General features: G+C 41.7%; 1 protein-coding gene across 1 annotated transcript in view; it reads right to left on the minus strand.

Moving 5' to 3' along the window:
- The window catches only part of CARNMT1 (carnosine N-methyltransferase 1), a 31258-nt gene extending 22004 nt beyond the window's left edge, over positions 1–9254 (minus strand). The window contains exons 1-3 of the mRNA XM_080911389.1: positions 8915–9254; positions 2714–2909; positions 1832–1995 (exon numbers count right to left, since the gene is read on the minus strand). Coding sequence (XP_080767515.1) covers positions 1832–1995; positions 2714–2909; positions 8915–9117 — 563 coding nt within the window. The 5' untranslated portion in view covers positions 9118–9254. The remainder of the gene's footprint in view (positions 1–1831; positions 1996–2713; positions 2910–8914) is intronic.
- Between the last annotated feature and the right edge of the window lie 10103 nt (positions 9255–19357).

The following is a 19357-nucleotide window of genomic DNA, read 5'->3' on the forward strand; positions in this document are numbered from 1 at the left end:
CTTTTATTAGAAAGCAGACCATGAACTGCAAAGATTATAAAGATCACCATCTCCCACGCATCACAGCACAAACTGATATAATATCAGGTTCCATAACTGTATTCAAGGGTCAATCTCCTGAATCTGCTAACTGAAAGTGAACAGATTTATTCTTTTTTATTTACTTATTATTTATCAAGAATAAACTCTGTGCCTGTGTGGTGGAGCACACCTTTAAATCCAGACTCAGAGGCAGATGTATCTCTGTGTTCAGGCCAGTCTGGTCCACAGTGAGTTCCAGGCCCCCTAGGACTTCACTGAGAACCTGACATCTAAAACTGTGAAGTATTAAACAGTAAGAAACCATGACAAATACTACGTGACTCTCAAATGGCTTTACAGTAATTCTGAATGTGTGGTTTTAGATATCCGCATGCTGGATGAGAGAGAAAAGGAGAAGGTGGGAGTGATAGATAAATGATGTTTTAAGATGCCAAAACTTGATGAGTGTTGGTAAAGAACCATCATTTTGAAGTTACTTCAAAATTAAAAGTTCAAGAGAGAGATAAAAAGACAAAGGTACTGACATTCCTCAAAGCATATACCCAAACTCAGGAGTTCTGAACACATGGAGACCTAAGGATCCCAGGGATCTGAGACAAAATTCACTGGGTTTATGAGCATGGGGAAAATCAATTATATTTTATTATTTTTTAAAAAGTCTACTTTAAATTATAAGTATAGACTCTCTTATAATTTAAGATAGTTTTTGTGTGTGGAAATATGCTTGTGTGAGTGTAGATGTGTCAGCATCCAGAGAGGGTACCGGGTCCCCTGGAGCTGGAATTTTACAGGTGACTATGAGCCTCATGATAATGTTTGGCTGAAAATTGAACTTGGGTCTTCTGCAAGAGCAATAAGAACATATTCTAACTACTGAGCCTTCTTTCCAGCGCCAAACAGATTCTAACTGCAATTATTTTTAATTAATATTTGTCTTCAATTCCAAAAATGCAGGCAATGAGCATTAGTAGGCTTAGGAATATCTGTGACTTTATCCCCAATAGAAACCACATTGTTATCAAAATAATGTACAAAGTATTCAGCATTTTGTACTCATGTGGTAGGTATACTACTAACAGGCTGTATTTAATCAATACATTGTTTTAAAAAAGATACATAATGGCACAGTATTTGCTTTAATTAAAATATAAATTGCTCGTTTTTGTTTATGTATGTGCTGAGTGTCATACTCAGTGCTTTCCTACCTTATTTTCTGAGACAGAACGGGATGCCCTGGCTCTGGGAATACCAAGAGCCTGACTTTTCAAGCAGATGCTGGGGCTCCAAACATAGGCGCTCCACAAATTTGCTTTTAAAGATTTCTGTATCCTTATTTCAAAATAAAAGGTTCTTTATAGCCCTATGCATTTCATTTTATTCATTTACAGCAGAGGATGAGCTTTACAATGCCCAAAGGTACTGTGGTCAAAAGTTAGTTACTTCTCTATGGTATGGATGCCTCATTTCTTCTAAGTATGTCATAAAGAGGGAAAAAAATAAAATCTATCTCTATCATTTTGTTCTAAAAACAACTTATAATGCAGCAAGTATTGTTGACTATAAAGTACTTATTCTAACAGTTTCAAATTTCTCATATTTACTAGAGCAAATTACAGAATATAAAAACTCTAATCTCACATAACTGAAGCATCCAGTAACAAATATACCATTCACATACATAAAAACACACAGGCACAGAGCGACTATGAAAATGAATCACAAGATGAAATGCTGTAGCTAAATGATTATATATCTTACAGAAAGTGGTTAAAAATGCAGCAGGATTTACCATCTCTCTTTTGGAAAATTTTTGATAATCTCTTTAATGATTGGCTTATAGCAGGCATCCCTTTCTGCTTTCCCAGTTTCACTCCAGTCTCTTACAAACTGTTTCAGTGTAGATTTTAACTTATCCATGTCAAATGTAGATGCTGGCATAATCTTTCCATTGGCCTGTTAAAAGGGGGAAAAAGATTTATTTTCTTAGAGTCAATTCTGAATATGGTTAAATAAGCACAAATGATACAGGTGAGTCAATGATAACCATTAGCCTCTCACCTAAGCAGGGGCTCGAATACAGCTTGAGATCCTACAGGAAGAAAGCTGGGTGCTCTCACTTCTACTCTCAATAGAGGAAGATTCCTCAAAGTAAAGCAGTCCTTACTAGGGCAAGGACCAGCACTGAGCTACTATGAAGACAGAACACCCCATCCTCGAAGAGAGGTAAGAAATTCTTCCAGTTCATTGATGGGTAGGTAGCATGAATGGCTCCTATCAGACTAGTCAAAATCACTCTTCCATGTGGAGATAAGGGACTTTCAGTTTCTACTATTACTAGTCACTTGAGATTTAAGTGAAAAACAAAATGTTTAAAGTAAAAGATGAACATCAACAAAGATACTGGAAAAGAAGCAAGGGAAATTAACTAATATACTTCAAAGAAATTTAAGTCCCCTATATAATATATACCCAAAACACCATGTGAAAGTACCAACAACTATCTAAGTACAAAAATAAAGCAAAGGAGTGAACAACTGCAATCACTAGCATAGTGCTCTCCCAGCCTCACAGGATGTCAGCCATCCTCTCAGCAGAGTGGATGGCCTGCGCAAGGGCTGAACAAATAGATCATAACCCTAAAATGAAAAGAGAGAGAACCGATTTCACATACGTCTTCTCCATATTCCTTATTTTCAAACATATGTATGCAATCATTCACAATGGTCAGCAGTATTTCCTGATTGTGATCAATGCATTTCCGGATCTTGTCCAAGTGAAGAGGGAACTGAGGAAGCAGTTTCTGCTGGTTATCTGGAAGTGATCGAAACTGTCTTTCTGTCCTGTTCACTCGTTCGTGCATACTGGTGCTAAAACAGAAAAGGTATTTCATTTTAATTGGCAAAAAGAATTCTCTCACCAGAGGCCAACCTAATTTAAGACTGTCAGCTTACATAACTGTTATTCCCTAGTTATGCTGGACACCACCCTATTTCCTACACTTTGACTTTTGAAGGAAAGTCTGGTTATGCTTTTACTGTATAAGGAATACTTTTCAGAGTAATCAACAACAAAATGGTTTGTAACAAATAAGAACAGACATGTGCACTAATAATTAATCAAAAATTAATGTATAATTATTTTTAGTAGTTTCAGTTTTCAAATTAAACATTTTGGGCAAAACTGGATGACGGCTTACCTATATCATCAAGTAGTAACATGTTGCTATAAAAGTTAAAATGGCCTAGATTTGATCCCCAGAATCGAAAGAGTGAAAATATAGAATACAGGGCTGGAGAGATGGCTCAGCAGTTAAGAGCACTGACTGCTCTTCCAGAGGTCCTGAGTTCAATTCCCAGCAACCACATGGTGGCTCACAATCATTAACTGTAATGAGCTCTGATGCCCTCTTCTGGTGTCTGAAGACAGTGACAGTGTACTCATATACATAAAATAAATAAATCTTTAAAAAATATAGTATGTTAGTATATTTTGAAACTAACAGTCAGCCAAGTTGAATTTTGAAAAATATATACTACAAAAGTATTAAGCAAATAAAAAATTAACATTTACAATTGCATTCTGGAGGTTTTCTAAGTTGAATGGTTACTTTGAGGATTGCTTATTTATGAAGTAAAAAGAAGAGCCTCGTTTTAAAAAGCTAGATGTCATTTTCTATCAACCATATTGGCAAAAACCTAAAAATTCAACTAGGTCAAATGTTGGTGATTGTGGGAAAATTAGAACATTTACATACTAATAGTGAATCCAGAAATGAATACAAACACTTTGCAAAATAATTGCATTTTTAGTAAAGCTGAATGTTTATCTGCTCTATGATCTAGAAATGATACTCTTACACATACTCAAAAAACACAAGCCGCTCTCACCACAGCACTGTCAAAGAACAAGCATAAAACAAACCCCATAAACAACAGAAAGCCCATTATCTGTGGTCATGAAGAAATTGTACTGGGAATACAGAGAAATAAACAAAGCACTGCTACAACTCTAAAAGATAAAAATCAAGACAAATACTTGTTAAAAACAGCACAATAAAGAACACATGATATACAACTTTATTTTATGTAACATAAACAGCACACTGTTTAGGATCCAAGCCAGTGTTCAAGGAAAGGAATACCATCTCTGGGGAAAAGGGATGAGACTGTGTGTGTACACGTCTGTGTGTACGCATGTGTATGCATATGTGTGTATATATGATTAAGTATGCATGTATGCCAGTATGTGTATATATGGCATGTGCGCACAGACTATGGAAACTGAGTGGTAGGCTCACAGGGATTCACTGCATCATTTTTTTTTTATATTCTCTATACACAAATAAAACAAATACTTGTTTAAAATGAAAATGTAAAAACTTTCTCTGAAGAGTAACGAAGCACAAAAGCTCTTGCTATACATACACGCCACAGTCCTGCTTCTAAAAGCATGTGTAGCACTGTGGGAGGGAGGCCCCAAGGATGATGGAAGAGGCCACCTAGGCAGGGGTTCTCAAGTCAAAAATACTATAACCTAGCTTGTTATTTACCATGTGATCCTTTTTATACCCCAAAGTATCTTGATAAAGCAAGATAAAGATATGGAAATATCATTTGCTGAAATCTAATAAATGTCTAGCATGTACATAACAGGTTAGAACAAATCTCTACAAAGCCCTCAAAGTAGGAATAATAGCCCTCTGTTAATGCCTTGGCTAGATATGGAAAACTTAGTAAACACAGTCAATACTTGTTATGGTTTAGATATGAAGTTTGTTTCCTTAAAAAAAAAAAAAAAAAAAAAAAAAAACAAAAGTAAAAAGTCATGTTCTAAAGGCTTGTTTCTTAGCTGGTGGTACTTTCTAGGCAGGCTCTAGAACTCTAGGGGTAGCTGGAAGCTATAGGTCATGGAGTATGGGGGCAGGGGGTGGGGGATAATGACACACACCTGTCCAGAGCCTTATTCTCTTTCAGCTTGCTGACTGCCAGAGATCAGCTGCTCTGCTCAGGCATCTTTCCTCCCAGCAGAATAAAACCTTTGAAACTGAGTCAAAAATACATTTGCCCTCCCTTGAGTTAAGGTTTATCACAGTGACAAAGAGTCTGACTAACATAGCATTCAAAATACAGCAGGCACACCTACTTCTTACATATTAACACATTCACAGTGAAAATACAAACAAATGTAACAAGTAAAAGTATCCAGGGGAAGAGCCCTAACAATCCCCCTTCTAGGAGGAACTAAGTCTAACCTTTTCCGGTTTACCCATCATGTAGTTGTTTGAGACAAATTCATTCATGACCGAATGTACAAATTCTGGTTGTGAACAAAGAGGGATGATCAAAGCAAGTTAATTAATCCCTCACTTCACATACTTATCAGTGTCTTCAGACACTGGATCCTCTGACCAACCTGTACCCACATGGCTTCACCTCTCGACTCCCGTCTGTTGGTTAACTACCATTCTGCTCTATGACTGTTTAGATTCCATACATAACAGGAGGTCTTTCTGTGCCTGGGATGCTTTTGTGTAACAGATACTCATGTGGTACACATAACAGCAGACCTCTTAGAAATGATTAGCAATATAACCAGGCCACACCTATGTCCTACTAAGGTGGAATCTGCCTTTTAGCTAAGATTTAAGATATACCAGTCAGAGAAACATTTATAATCCCATATCCTTATCAGAATAACTTTTGTCAGATTAGATAAATGCTCTCAAAAAATGAAAAAAAAATTGTTAACATTCTACTTAATACAACCAAAATTTACTAAGGCATTTCCCAACTACTGGACATTGAGTAGCACACATTTTGCATTCACAATCTTTATTTGCTATGGTTTGAAATTGGCCACAGAAATGCACATTAAAATTTAATCCTTATTGTGAGGTATAGTAAAGTGGGTAGAAATGTAAGCGAACTATGGTATTTGAAGGTAGACTTTCGGGACATAAGTTAAGTGGTCCCTGTGGCTTTAGAAAACAGTGGAAGGAGGCCCAAGCCCTCCACCATGTGATGTCCTGCACTGCCTCAGGCTCCATGTACTTTCTCCACTAGCAAGAACCTCACCAAAGGTCGTCTACCCTTTAACACTATGAACCAAATACAGCCTTTATTCTTTACAAATTACTTAATTTGGGGGATTCTCTTATGGCAAGAGATGACTGAGGGCCTATTTTGGAAAAGGGGAGAGGAGGGCATACATTTTCAAAAGTAGTATTATTGGGTTTGGAGGGATAAATACAAAACAATTTTTGGAAAGATATTTTGAAATCAATTTATACATAGCTCTAAAGTTTTCTTAGTAAAGTTAGGCAAACAGCAGAGTAGCAAAAGTTTAAAATTCACTGTGAGCAGCTCAAATAGTCTTCTTATAGAATTCTCTTCCTAGTGTTCCTAGGCAATGGCTGTTCTATCATCTTCTCACTGCACCTCAAACAGCTAACACTCACATCAGAAACTTATCATCTCCAAATGTCTTCTCAGCCCCACAGTGTACAAGCCCCATTATGGCTAACAAGGGCTAGAGAGGTGCTATCTAGGAATACTGCTGTAGATGCATGCTGCCTTCACCTAAGATCTCCCAATCCTCCCCTGCCCTACTAGTAATTCTTCTGGGTACAGCTTCATTCTTTATCATTTCCAAATCTCCACATTGCAATAAGGACAAAAAGAATGCTAGGCACCCTTTTGCTTTTGCTGTTCAAAGAGACCATGTGCCATCCTGGCAGCAGGGGAGGTGAGCTAGTTAAGCAGTATTTACTGGTACACTGATGGGTTGGTAGCTGGGTGGAGGAAGCACATTCCTTAACCTGCAGTGATCTAGTGGTCTTCAAAGCTGCCAGAAACAAGACACTCTGGGAAATTCTTAAAGGGTCTGGGCAGAGGGTGGCACAGCACAAGCTTAAGTGCAAACCCTAGAACCACACACACAAAGTTAGAAAAGGAAACAAACTAACAAAAGATTGGGGATGGGAGCATTTTACCAGCGCTTAACTTAGAGCATAGTCTCTCACTATTGAAGCTACTACAAGCTACTAGCTGTCTGACCATTTGTAGCCTCCCCACAGAGCAGCCATCCAAGCCCCCTTTCAATATTATGCTTATGTGTATGGAGATGAACAGCTGTAAAGACTTCACTGGCCAAGAACTTTATTCTTGGCCAAAGAAAGAAACCTGGACGGCACCCTGCTTTTAAAGGATGCCTCTAGTACTCTCAGGAGCCTAAAGACATTTCGTTCCCTATGACCTTTACTCAAAGTCTTCTGTTCACTGTAACATTTAGTGGTAAAAGCAAGTCCTCTAAAATGTGCTAGGAGTCCAGAGCAGGACTGTCAGACTTCCATCTGATGGAAGGACTTCTATCCACACACTCCAATATGGCACTCCAATAGAGCAACAGGTGCAGCCCTTGAAATGTGCTAGTGAGACCCCACAACTCAATTGTAACTTTTAGTTAATTTATGCTTAAACCTATCCAAAGGTGACTAGTGACTGCAGTATAGACACTTCAAAGCCAGACTATCAAAAATGTTGGAAAGCCACACAATGCTTGCCATATATGCTACACTACTTTTCCAGAGGTTTGGAGTGTTTCTCACAGACATTACATAAGTAAAGTTTTAGTGACAAGTCCCCAAATCTCCCATTCAGCTGGTAGAGAGAGATGAAAGCATGGGGAACCTACACACTAGAAATTACACACAGCAGCCTCTTCTATATTGCAACGCTCAAGACCGGGTCAAAGGTCCTCTCCCCTAGGCCAATGGGTCTAGTACCTAATAATAAACACCCAGTACCTAATAATAAACACCGATTTTTGGGCTCCAATATATTAAAACTGGATATTATTACATATGTTTAACTGAGCTATCAGCCAAGGCATTTCACAGAATTCCATGTTTTTCCAACAGTAAAATGTGGCACTATCAGAAAATACCCTCTACTTCTGAGTTTAATTAGGAAACTATTTCATCGAAGCCTCTGATCCAAGGAACAGTCTGTGTGAGCCGAGAACTAGGGCTTGGGTTCTACGCACCTACCATACCTGCCACTCTGTAACACATCAGATCCTAAATGCTATTCAATTCAAAACAGAAACAAAGTACTGGCTGAAACTGAATAGGGCTGTATGGGAGTGCCCTTTTTTGCTACTATGTTTTATTCGTTAAAAATAGAGCTTCAACAGCATTGCCAAACGCAGTGCCATAAAAGTAAGGCTTGTCCCTGCCCTTGATGGGGGTCAGACTTGGACAAGAGTTACATATATAAACTACTGTAATACAAATAGCAGCACCAGGGTACCATCTATCTTGGTTTGATCTGCACAAGGGGTCATGCCTGTCTCTCTGGTTCTAACTATAGGTTCAGAACATAATGGACTGTATCGCTTACGGAAGTAAACGTACAACCCTTGCCTAAACCCCAGGTGCACGAAGACCCTATCAGATCTGCACTTAGGCATTCGGATTAGGCTATCTGAACACCTACCTAGACGAAACGTTGAAGTTAGGAAGCTGTCCTACGAATGGAGACCGCACTGGAGGGTCCTATAACCATGTCTAGCCCACGAAAGGAATTCCATACTTACTCGAAGACTACAAGAACATAAAGCCGGCTCCGGTGCCTGCTCTCTTTTCCTTACCAAGCTGCTCATTTTGGAATTCCGGGATCACTTCTACCCTCCACCATCCGGTCAGAGCCACTCAGCAGCACCGTTCCGTTCTCTACCAAAGTGCACGCTGGGTCCGGCGGCTCCGGGTGAGGTGGGAAGCAGTCCTATAGGACCGCGCGCAGGTGACCGTGGGCTCCGCGAACCGGCCACGAGGCGGGCCCCGAGACTGCGGCGGGCGGAGGGCGCGCCTTACCCGTAGTAGCGGAACGCGTTGATGACCTTCCAGAAGTGCTCGCGCTCCAGCCGCTCCTCGTCCTCGGTGGTGCCGCGCGCGGGGGGCCCGGCAGGCGCGGCCGAGCCCAAACGCCCGGCGGAGAACTGCACCTCCACCTCCTCCCCGCGTCCGCCATCCTGGGCCGGCTGAGACGCGGGCGGAGCGCGCCGTCGTCGCTGCATCGCCGCCGCGGCCCACGGCGTGACCCGCCTGCGCTTCACCGCTCCCGAGTGCGTGGTGGCGGACGGCCGGGCCTCCTCTAGACGGCGCCCGCCCCGGCCAAGGTCCCCGCTCGCGGCACGCCCCGCCCCCGCCGCCCTCAGGCCTCCATTCGCGCTGCGCTCCGCCAGGGTTTCGGGGACCCGCGCACGCGCCGACAACGGGGCTAAAGCCGTAGTCGCCCGCGCTCATTCGCTGCCGGGCTTCCGCTACGACGCGCTGACGTAGGAATACGCTTGGAGGGCGGGGCTTAGGGCCAGCTGAAGGAGGAGCTGGGGGCGGGACGTGAGCAGTAGGCGCCAGTGAGAGACAGTGGGCGGGGCCAAGAATTTGACTGGCGGGCTGGAGTAGAGCGGGTTCTGAAGCTAGAAGGACCGGAGAAAGTAAAAGTAGGTTTCCATGAATTGGTTTTGAATGTTTTAACTTTAGAAACGCAAAAAGGGTAGGTCTTACGCTGACCTTTTAAACTCGTTTTTTAGGTGGATTCCCTTTAAACACCCATGAAGGCACAATTAGAGTGTTACAGGAAAGAAGGATGGGGTGACCAATGAAAAAAATTCAAGTTGCCAAAATCAGGAAAGTCATTCATTCCATTAACAGGGAGACGAACCAGAATCAGTGTTTCCAATCAAATCTTCAGAAAACTGAGACGCTAGCCCTGAAGGTTTGTGAGCTGATCGGTCATCTTGCAAATTCTCTCCATAATGACATCGTCAACCTTCTCGCTCCTGGGGTCATGACTATGGGAATAGTTACTGGCAGCATCTTTCTTACCTATGATGAGCTACATGTAACAGGGCCCCAGACCTTAGAAGGCCCTGAGACCTTAGCACAACTGAGTCTATGATGGAAGTACTATTAAGGCCGTAAAACTCAGCACATGGACAACTACAACACCACCTGCCAAACTGAAACAAAGGCTGAACCCATCAAAGTCCATTGCTCTGGGAAAGTCCATAAATGTACTAACCTTGCTTTTTTTAGCTTCTGGAATTCTGCTTCTGACTAACTGTTCTTGCTAACTTTAGTGTGTTAACCCAGAACATAGTTTTTGTTCATAAAGGTCATCCTGCAAGAGGCTCACTGCTACAATAGGATCCCGAATATCTGGTGTAGTCAGTGGCCAGCTAATTAATTGAGTTTTCTACCCCGTCTGAGCAGTCTTCTCTGGTGGACACCCCAAAACAAAAGAACTGGCAATAGGCATTAGTGTGAACTTCATCAGTGACTGAGTCTCAGATGTACAAACACTGTTCCAAGCCCTTGCTTCTTGCCAATGCCTGTCTCCCCAAATAAAGTGAATAAGGTCTCTTCAACAATGGCCCTGTCACTTGGTATCTTGTCATTAAGCTGGATACCATGTCCCAGGAAGTTGAGCTCCCAGCAGGCATTGCCTATCTGGACACCAGTCACAAATGCACTCATAAATCTGAGACTTGTAGTACTTTGTGGCAAAAAAGGAATTAGGGGATGGTACTTCAGTATACTGTGTGTGTGTGTGTGTGTGTGTGTGTGTGTGTGTGTGAGAGAGAGAGAGAGAGAGAGAGAGAGAGAAGAATATTACTATATAGTCCTGGCTGGCCGAAAACTCAGAGATCCGAATGGACAGTAATAGCCGTCCCCGTTAATCCCAGCGTTCTGGGAGGCAGCGGCAGGCAGATTTCTGTACATTCAAGGCCAGCACAGTCTACAGAGCTAGACCCGGAACAGGCAAGGCTACACAAAGAAATCTGGTCCTGAAAAACTAGACAAAAACCTAAAACAAACCTCAGAGATCCAGCTGCTTCTGTCTCTTAAATGCTGGGATTGAAGACGTGTGCACCACACCCTTCCCTCAGTGTATGTCTAAAGACTTACAAACTAACATGGCCCAAACGTCTAATGAAGGAAACAAAGGGGTACAAATACAACTTTTATCCTTGTTCCTAGCCACCTATGTATCATATCCAGACACAATCTACTCCACTTTTCTTGTTCTTCCATATTTTGTTTCTAATTTCCATTTTTCTTAAACACTGATCTTTGGAAATTATATGTGAATCCTTATCATTTTAGCCCTTTACTAGTTCTGCTTACACACACATAAAAAAAATCATAATATGACATAAGCCAGAATGACCTAATTGACCCAGTTCAGAATGTCACGTGTAATGGCAATCACTAATTTTTAACATTCTTGGGAATATAGTAGACATTTTAAAATTCTTTATGGGAAGAACTGCTACACTCTGTTAACAATGCAGCATTGAAGGATCAGTGTTATTAAGGTGTTCAAGTGTAAACACAGCAGTTGTTTGCACATAAGGAAACCTAGCACGGGCCGATAACAGCAAGTTCCTGGCACTGTCCTACCCACCCAAGATGCTCACCTACATTTGTCAGTCCTCCTATGGACTCTGTGTTTATATTAGATTATGATGTAATCTAACACCATTTACATTTTTTCAAACAGTTTCCCCTTGTTCTATTGCCTTAATTCTTTATTCCCTTTAACAAGTTAAACAAAAACTTCATACATGAACCACAAGTGTGACATTCTTCTATTCCCTTTCTTTCTGCCTGTTTGGTAAATGTGTTAATTGTCTCCTGTTTTTGATGTTCTGAGGTGAGGACTGCTGGGAGCTACTGAAGTAAGGTTTCTCCTTCCCATGTTGCCACTTAGCAATTCTACAGCTTGTTTGGAAAGTTACTTGACTTATTTGTGGAATGGACATAATATCTTCCTCACAGTGTTACTGGAATAAATGAATGAGATCCAGTAAGACAGGCTGAACCTGGGATCCCAGTAAATGTGTTTTCTTGTCTCTTTCCAGAGCCTTTTGAATACATTTTTTTAAATTTTCTTTTATATTTTCCTTAAGGCATCTTGACCTAACCTTTTTGCAATAATTTTCCCAAAAATTTTGGGAAATTTTTCCCAAAACACGTGGGGGTGAGGGCTATGGGATGTTGTCATCAGGAGGTCATGTCCAGGAATAATCACAAATCACAGTCCTAGTCTCTCCAGTTATTCTACAGAGCTGCTGAGTAAGCATTTAAAAGGATGATGATGATGAAAATGTGAAGTGACAGGCCTCCTGCTCTGGGAGAGTGCAGAGAGGTGGGGCACGTGATTTCCACATCCTGCATCTACTGCGAGAAAACTCGCATCGACTGGTTACATGAAGCAGATTCTTTATGTGCTGATGGGCATCGAGGGTCAGCGGAAGCCTGGAGTTCATGATGAGCGGCTCCTGCCAATGCCCAGGGAGGCTGCAACCTCACCTGTGCAAGTGACATCCACATCACAGCTGAGGGCCATGGAAAGCAGACCACCTGGGTTTTATATTCTGGGGTCATACCCGGGGCTAAATTACTGAAAACCATCTTGTTTTCTAGGTAACAGGAAGAGAGACCAGGCTTACTTCAGGCTGTGAGTTCTGAGCAGTCCCATTTTTCGTGGGAGCAGGAGAGACGTCTCGGTAGGCAACAGCAGGCTCTGCTCTTGCTCCAGGCCTGAGTTTAGTTCCCAGAACCCACATGGTGGCTTACAACTGCCTGGAACTGCAGTTACACTGGGGACCCAATGCCCTCTTCTGACACAGATACACACGAAATGTTTTTAAAGGGGATACAAATGAGACGGGTGGGATCCAGGTCTGTCGAAGGCCACAGAGAACTATTCAGCAAAGGCTCTAGCAGTTTCTTACAAAACCAAATGCACACTTACCATTCAGCACAGTGTTCACGGCCAGGTGTTCATTTATGTATATGTATGTATGCACACACAAAAACATGTAAGGTCAACACACTGTATGTATTTAAACCTGTACATAACAAATCTAAAGCCAGGGAGCCACATGTTCTCCAGCCAGTGACAGCCAACATATCAGGTAAAGCTCAAAGAAACTATTCTGAGTTGTTTTCTTTCAAGGCAATTTGCAGTAAACGTACTACACCCTGGATGTTATTCTATGTTGAAATCTTCTCTGGCAGACAACCGACCCCAATGGCTTTGTTGTTGTTTTGTTCTTTTCGCTTCCTCCTCACTTGGATTTTCAGGACGTGTGGAATACAGTCAGATTCTTTTGCTAGTGAACAGCACAATGGTCTTTAGCTCAATGCCAGATAGGATTTCTGTTTCTCTCTGAAACCCGATGAGCCAGGTACATACTTCTCAGGCCGAGATGAGAAGAGGGTAATTTCAAGGCTAACGGGCACATGGAGCAAAAATGGTGTCTCAAAAAAATAATAAAACAAAACAGATAAACAACAATCAAGTGTACCTCTTTTTTTCCAGAGCTGAGGACCCAACTCAACCATTGTACTTGCTAGACAAGCATCTACCATTGAGTTAAGCCCCCAACCCCTCAAAAAAAAAAAAAAAAAAAAAAAAAAAAGCCTAAGTGCTTACACACTGTATGTGCATTTATACTTTGGAATGTCAAAGTGCCACAGTTAGGAAACATTGTTGAGAGTGCAGAACGAAGAACAGGCCCTGCAGCTGCAGCAGGAAGCTCATGGTAGAACGCTGTGCACTGTGACTTGTAGCTAGCTGGTTTTGCAAATAGTTCTTCATTCTAGTCATGGGCTCTTGGCTGAGGATGTCATAATTCAGTCTTAAAATAATAAAAATATACTGAGGGACTGGGTTAGGTCCCTAGGAAATGATCACTGGAGTAAAGTGGGTCTTAATAGTCTTACAAGAAGCTAGACTCTGTGTACCCACAAGATGTGGTCTCAAAACAAAGAAACAAATGCCAAGTATGCCTAATTTCATCAGTTGTAATTATAGGATGTCAATTATGTATAGATGGAGAAATTGGAAGGCAGGCAGACCGGGCAGAGTCATCCTCTCCTCCCACTTATTTTCTGAGGCTATCTTATTAGAGGGGCAAGTTCTTCATTTTAGGAAACTGGAGAGCCACCGTTCCCATCTGAAAACCAGGATTCTTGCTGCCGAAGGAGGCACAGATAGAAATTATGAAGCCACTTGTAGTGACAGCAATAAATCGGCTGTTTCCCTATGGGTTGGAACACATCACTGTTTTCCTAGCTGAGAAACAGGGAAAATTTTCTGAGCCAAAGCTCAGTGTTTTAAGATACTGATATGATTCGTGTGTATCGGAGGATGATGGGCGTATTGTAAATCCATGTCTCATTTCACAGCAGCTGCAAGGCGTTAATTCTGTTTCTTCCTCCTTCCCTCTCTCCCTTTGCCTTAACACTAAGTGAATACCCATGATTAGCATCTGAAGCAATTGTATTTGTCTTTTCCTTCCTTCCTCCCTTTCTCCCTCCCTCTCTTCCTTCCTTCCTTCCTTCCTTCCTTCCTTCCTTCCTTCCTTCCTTCCTTCCTTCTTTCCTGTCCTGGAACTCACTCCATTGTCCAGGTTGGCTTTCTTCCGATATTTTTTTCCATTCCACACTTTGAAATCATTCCAGACTTGAAAAAAGTAAATAGTACAGGATTTTCCTAATTGTCTGAGCGATCAAGAGGCGGAGAGTGAACAGGAAGTGGGGCCTGGTTATAAATGTAAAGGCCGGCCTCCAGTAATCTACTTCCTCCAGCAGGGCTCCACCTCTGGTTCCTTCCAAAATAGCACCAGCATCAGAGAAAAAAAGTTTTTAATCACAGGAGCCTACAGAAAACATTTCACATTCAAATCACAACATTTTTGCCCCCATGCCCTAGCAACTCTTGACTACCTCATGATGCAAAATGATTTATTCTAATTTCCCATGTCCCCACAATTTTGAACACTATTTCAAAGTCTAAAGTCTAAACTGTGATCACCTATAAAAAAAAAATCGAGAAACATATTACATACTTCCAACATGCAATGGCAGTTTTCATCCAGTAATGCTAACACACAGCACATCATCATGGCACAGTGATCCGAACAAGAAACTAATACAATAGAACTAACCTAAGCTACAAATCTTATACCTAGTCAGGCTATCTTCCCATTATATCTCACCTTTGCAGAGTCCAACCCAGGTCTGCCATCGTCCATAGTTGTCCTGTTTCTTCAGTGTGCTCCAGTTAGGACACTCTTGGGTCTCTGTTTTTCTTTCATGGATGCTACTCTGGAAGAGGACTAGTTTCTTCATGGAATGGCTGTACTTTGGGCTTATCTGAGGTCTTCTCATATTAGAATGAAGGTATCTATTTTCAGCAACTGCACTACAGAATCAACAACCTCCCCAGTGAGTACAGGACAGGACATGGTGCTAGCAATGGCAGGCATTTAACCAAGCAAGAAGCAAAGAAAGATGCTGCACCTTCTGCCAACGTATTTCCTAGTTTCAAATTGGGGCACTCAGTATTTTTGGACCACATGCAGGGGCTGAGGAGGATCAGACAAAAGCCAAGCATGACACTATCATCTTTGTTTCCTCAGCACAAAAAAAGAAACTTTCACAAACACTTGAAAAATACGGCTGAATGCTAGTTCAAAGGATTAGCATGTCTGAGTCAGCAGTTAGGATGATGGGCAGTAGAGCATGATGGGAGTAGTTGTAACTGGTTCCATGGCACAATGAGACATCCATACCAAGCACCTGGGACAATAAAGCCAAGATGGAAACCTAACAGCAAGGTATTGAAGACTAAGTTTTCTTGGCTGTCTCCTTCTTAGAGAGATAGAAGGGAAACACACTGTTTTTCTTAATGTGGGAAAAGTCTGTTTTGGTGTCTATTCCTGAAAGGTGGTCCTGACCTTTACAGTGAATTGTGGAAAGATTATTAGCTCACTTGAACCCAGTGGTGTATAATTACATGGTAAATGTCTACAATCCCGTCTGAACTAGAGGTTTTCAACTGGCTCTATACCATTAGCAACAGAAGGGCTTTTAAGCTGTAGTGGTGTCCAAATGATTTTAATATTATTCAGATGTTCTTCAAAATTTCTTTGGCTGGGGGAGGCAGAAATTCAAAGCCGTTTTAGCCAGCAATCTGGAGTAGATTGTGTTATTATTTTGCTATATGGTAAATTACTCAAGCTTAGCAACCAAAACATAGTCATCTTTAGAGTCGGCGTGGGACCAGGATTTTAGGAATGATCAAGTTGTTGATTCTAATTTAGGGTCCCTTATGTTAAAGCCAAGACATCATCTTGGCTTCAGATGATGCTTGAAAGCTTGGCTAGGTTTGGACATCATCTTAGCCTCAGGAAAAGGCTTGACTAGGTTTGGAGGGCCCACGGGCAAGATGGCACAGTCTTCTAGATGATGGAATGGCACTGGCTCCTGACACACTGAGTGTCTTGCTACTTTGCACACGGCCCTTCATGTAGAATAGATTGAATGATTTTCCCCAGACTGAGCAGTCTAAGAATACCAGGCAGAGGCAGCTTGAGAGAACAGCATGACTGGCTTTCAGCTTCCCTTGAGTAGTAGCAGGGATAACGCTCACAGGTTGGATACTCCCTTGCTAAGGCTGAGGACCAGCCTCATATCCTCTTACATGCTAGAGAAAATATATTGTTCACCATACCCACTCAGCTTTTACAGAATGAAACTGACTAAAATGAATATCAACAGAAACTTTGAAGGGGAAAGAATCCCAATCTAAAAAACCCCAAGGGATCTATGTGACTCACCTCTAGCCACAATGACAGGTTTAGATCTGTCTAATAAAGGTTTAACAGCTTGAGCATTTGCAGTGCCTCTTAAGACCTTCCCAGATGATTTCATAACATGTTATTTGATCTTGGAAACAGTTTTAGGTCTGTAGGATGGTGTCAAGAAGGTTGGGATTGAAAGATGGATCTAATAATAGTGAGCACTCACCAGGTGCTAGGCATCTGAGGATACTTTATATCAACTGTAATCAATTGCATCAGCCACAACAGAATAATTTCAATTTTGAGTGAAATTCTGTTCCCTTAGACTTGGAGAGAAAAACAGCACAAGTGTGCTCAACCCCAAAGTTAAATGTGAATACAGGTTTTCTTTCTGCGTTCTATGTCATTTCTACTTACTTCCCCTATGCATTTCATCGAGAAGGTAATTTTCAGGTAGTACACATCCTCTCTATTTATGGCTCCAGGTGGTTAGTTACTCTTTGAACTTCCAAGTCCATTTGAAGGTGAAGTGAATCGTGGTTGTCAACTGCACCAAATAAACTGTGCTTTGTGACTTACTATGCATATTAATAATGATCAGAGATAACCCTATATAAGTGTTAATTTTCTTTTCAGGAAACTATTACAATGATGAACACAGAAAAATTTTTTAAATTTTAAAAATTGAAGGTAGGGGCTGAGAGATCACTCAGCACTTAAGAGCACTAACTGCTCTTCTAGATGTCCTGAGTTCAATTCCCAGCAACCACATGGTGGCTCACAATCATCTATAATGGTCTCTGATGCCCTCATGAGAACAACTACAGTGTCTCATATACATAAATTTATATATATTGAAAGTGTCTCTAGAAGTTCTTAGGTTTTTATCTATGAATCTTTTAACACTGTAGAAAATGGGCAGTTAAGGATGATGCTGGTATAATTGAAAGGTGGGTTGAGAAAGCTGGGTGTCTTAGTCACTGTTCTATTGCTGTGGAGAGACACATGGCCAAGGCAACTCTGATGAAGAAAGAAAGCATTTAACTGGGGCTGTGTTTACATTTCAGAGGCTTAGCCCCCTTATCATCATGGCAGAGAGCGCGGCAGTACTCTTGGCTCTGGAGCAGTAGCTGAGAGCTACATCTTGGTCCTCAGACAGAGGGGGGGGGGGAGGGAAGAGAGGAAGAAAGAGGGAAGGAGGGAAGGAGGGAGAGGGAGGTAAGGAAGGAACTGGAGTGAGGGGGAGGGAAGGAAGTAGAGATTGGGCCTGGTGTGAGCTTCTGAAACCTCAAAGGATTGGCCTGGCCTCATAAGACAGTGACTAAGAATGCCACTACTTAATCAGGTGGGGGTTGGTGCACACCTTTAGTCCCTGTACTTGGAAGGCAGAGGCAGGCAGATAGCTGAGTTCTAGGCCAGCCTGGTCTATAGACCTAGCTCCAGAACAGCCAAGACTACACAGGGAAGCCCTGTCTCAAGAAGGAGGAGAAAAAAAAAGTCACTATTTGAACCATAAAAGCTGGGTTCCTAATCTATCTCCTATGAGTGCTGGAAACATGACTTTGGGTATTTATTGTACCATCCACAGTCTCATAATTACATGGTTACTTAAACATTAAATAATGTGTGTTATATTTCATACAGCTGAAAATATGACTTACAGAATGTAAAGTAAGCAGGTCCTGAAGATTCATTTAAGATATTAATAAGCTATTGAGATTGTAAGGCTGTCTCAAAGAGAACTAGAGACAGTATTTGTGGTGTCTGAGGAAGAGTGCTGGAATAGCATCACTTTGATGGAAGTCTGGTCCTGTACAGCAATACAGCGAAGCTTGTAGGGATATTGTTTACCAATTATTTGCATCCCAGAGTCCAAATTTATTTTGCTTCCTCATCGGCTGTTTTCAAGTGGGGACTGGTTTTGTTCCCCTGGGGGACATTGGCAATGGGAAGCATGTTAGTTGTTACAACCCGGGGTGCACTAGAAGACAGGGATGATTGTAAGCGCTCTTAGAACATCACCCACAGAGGAGATCTGTAGCCTCAAATGCCAGCAGGGCTAAGGAGAAAAAAACCTGGCGATGTTTGCTCAGGTTAACAGACGCACCAGGTCTGAACTGTTCTGCTCAGGAGAGAATTCCAAGTCAACCAGTGCCCAAAGAGAACTGGATAATCTTTGGCTGAGTCAGCTAACCCTGAAGGGGCAAGAAAAAAAAAAAAAAACCTGTCTTTCCTGTTTCCAGGCTTTAGAGCATGCTTCTCCCTTCCCACTCTTCCTTTTGTGGTATTTTTGAGGCAGGCAGGGTATCACAGCATAGTCCAGGCTTGCCTGGAACTGGCAATTCTCCTGCATCAGTCTTCTGGAGGTCAGGATTACTCCAATTGCTTGCTACCAGATAAACCAGAATTTTGTTTTCCTGTTTTAATTTTTCTTTTCTTTTTTCTTTTTTTGTTGCTGTATTTTCCTCTTTGAGGGTTTGATCCCAGGCTGACCTCAAACTTAGTATGTAGGTGAGCCTAGCCTCGAACCCCTGATCCTCCTGACCCACCCCAGTGTGTGTGTGCCATCACATCAGGTAGTGTATTTTCTTACTAGCATTTGACACTGCATCTAGATATGGCTAAATGCTCAATTTTGAGTATTATTGTAAATTTT

The sequence above is a fragment of the Micromys minutus genome (assembly GCF_963924665.1).
Source record: "Micromys minutus genome assembly, chromosome: 2".
NCBI lineage: Eukaryota > Metazoa > Chordata > Mammalia > Rodentia > Muridae > Micromys > Micromys minutus.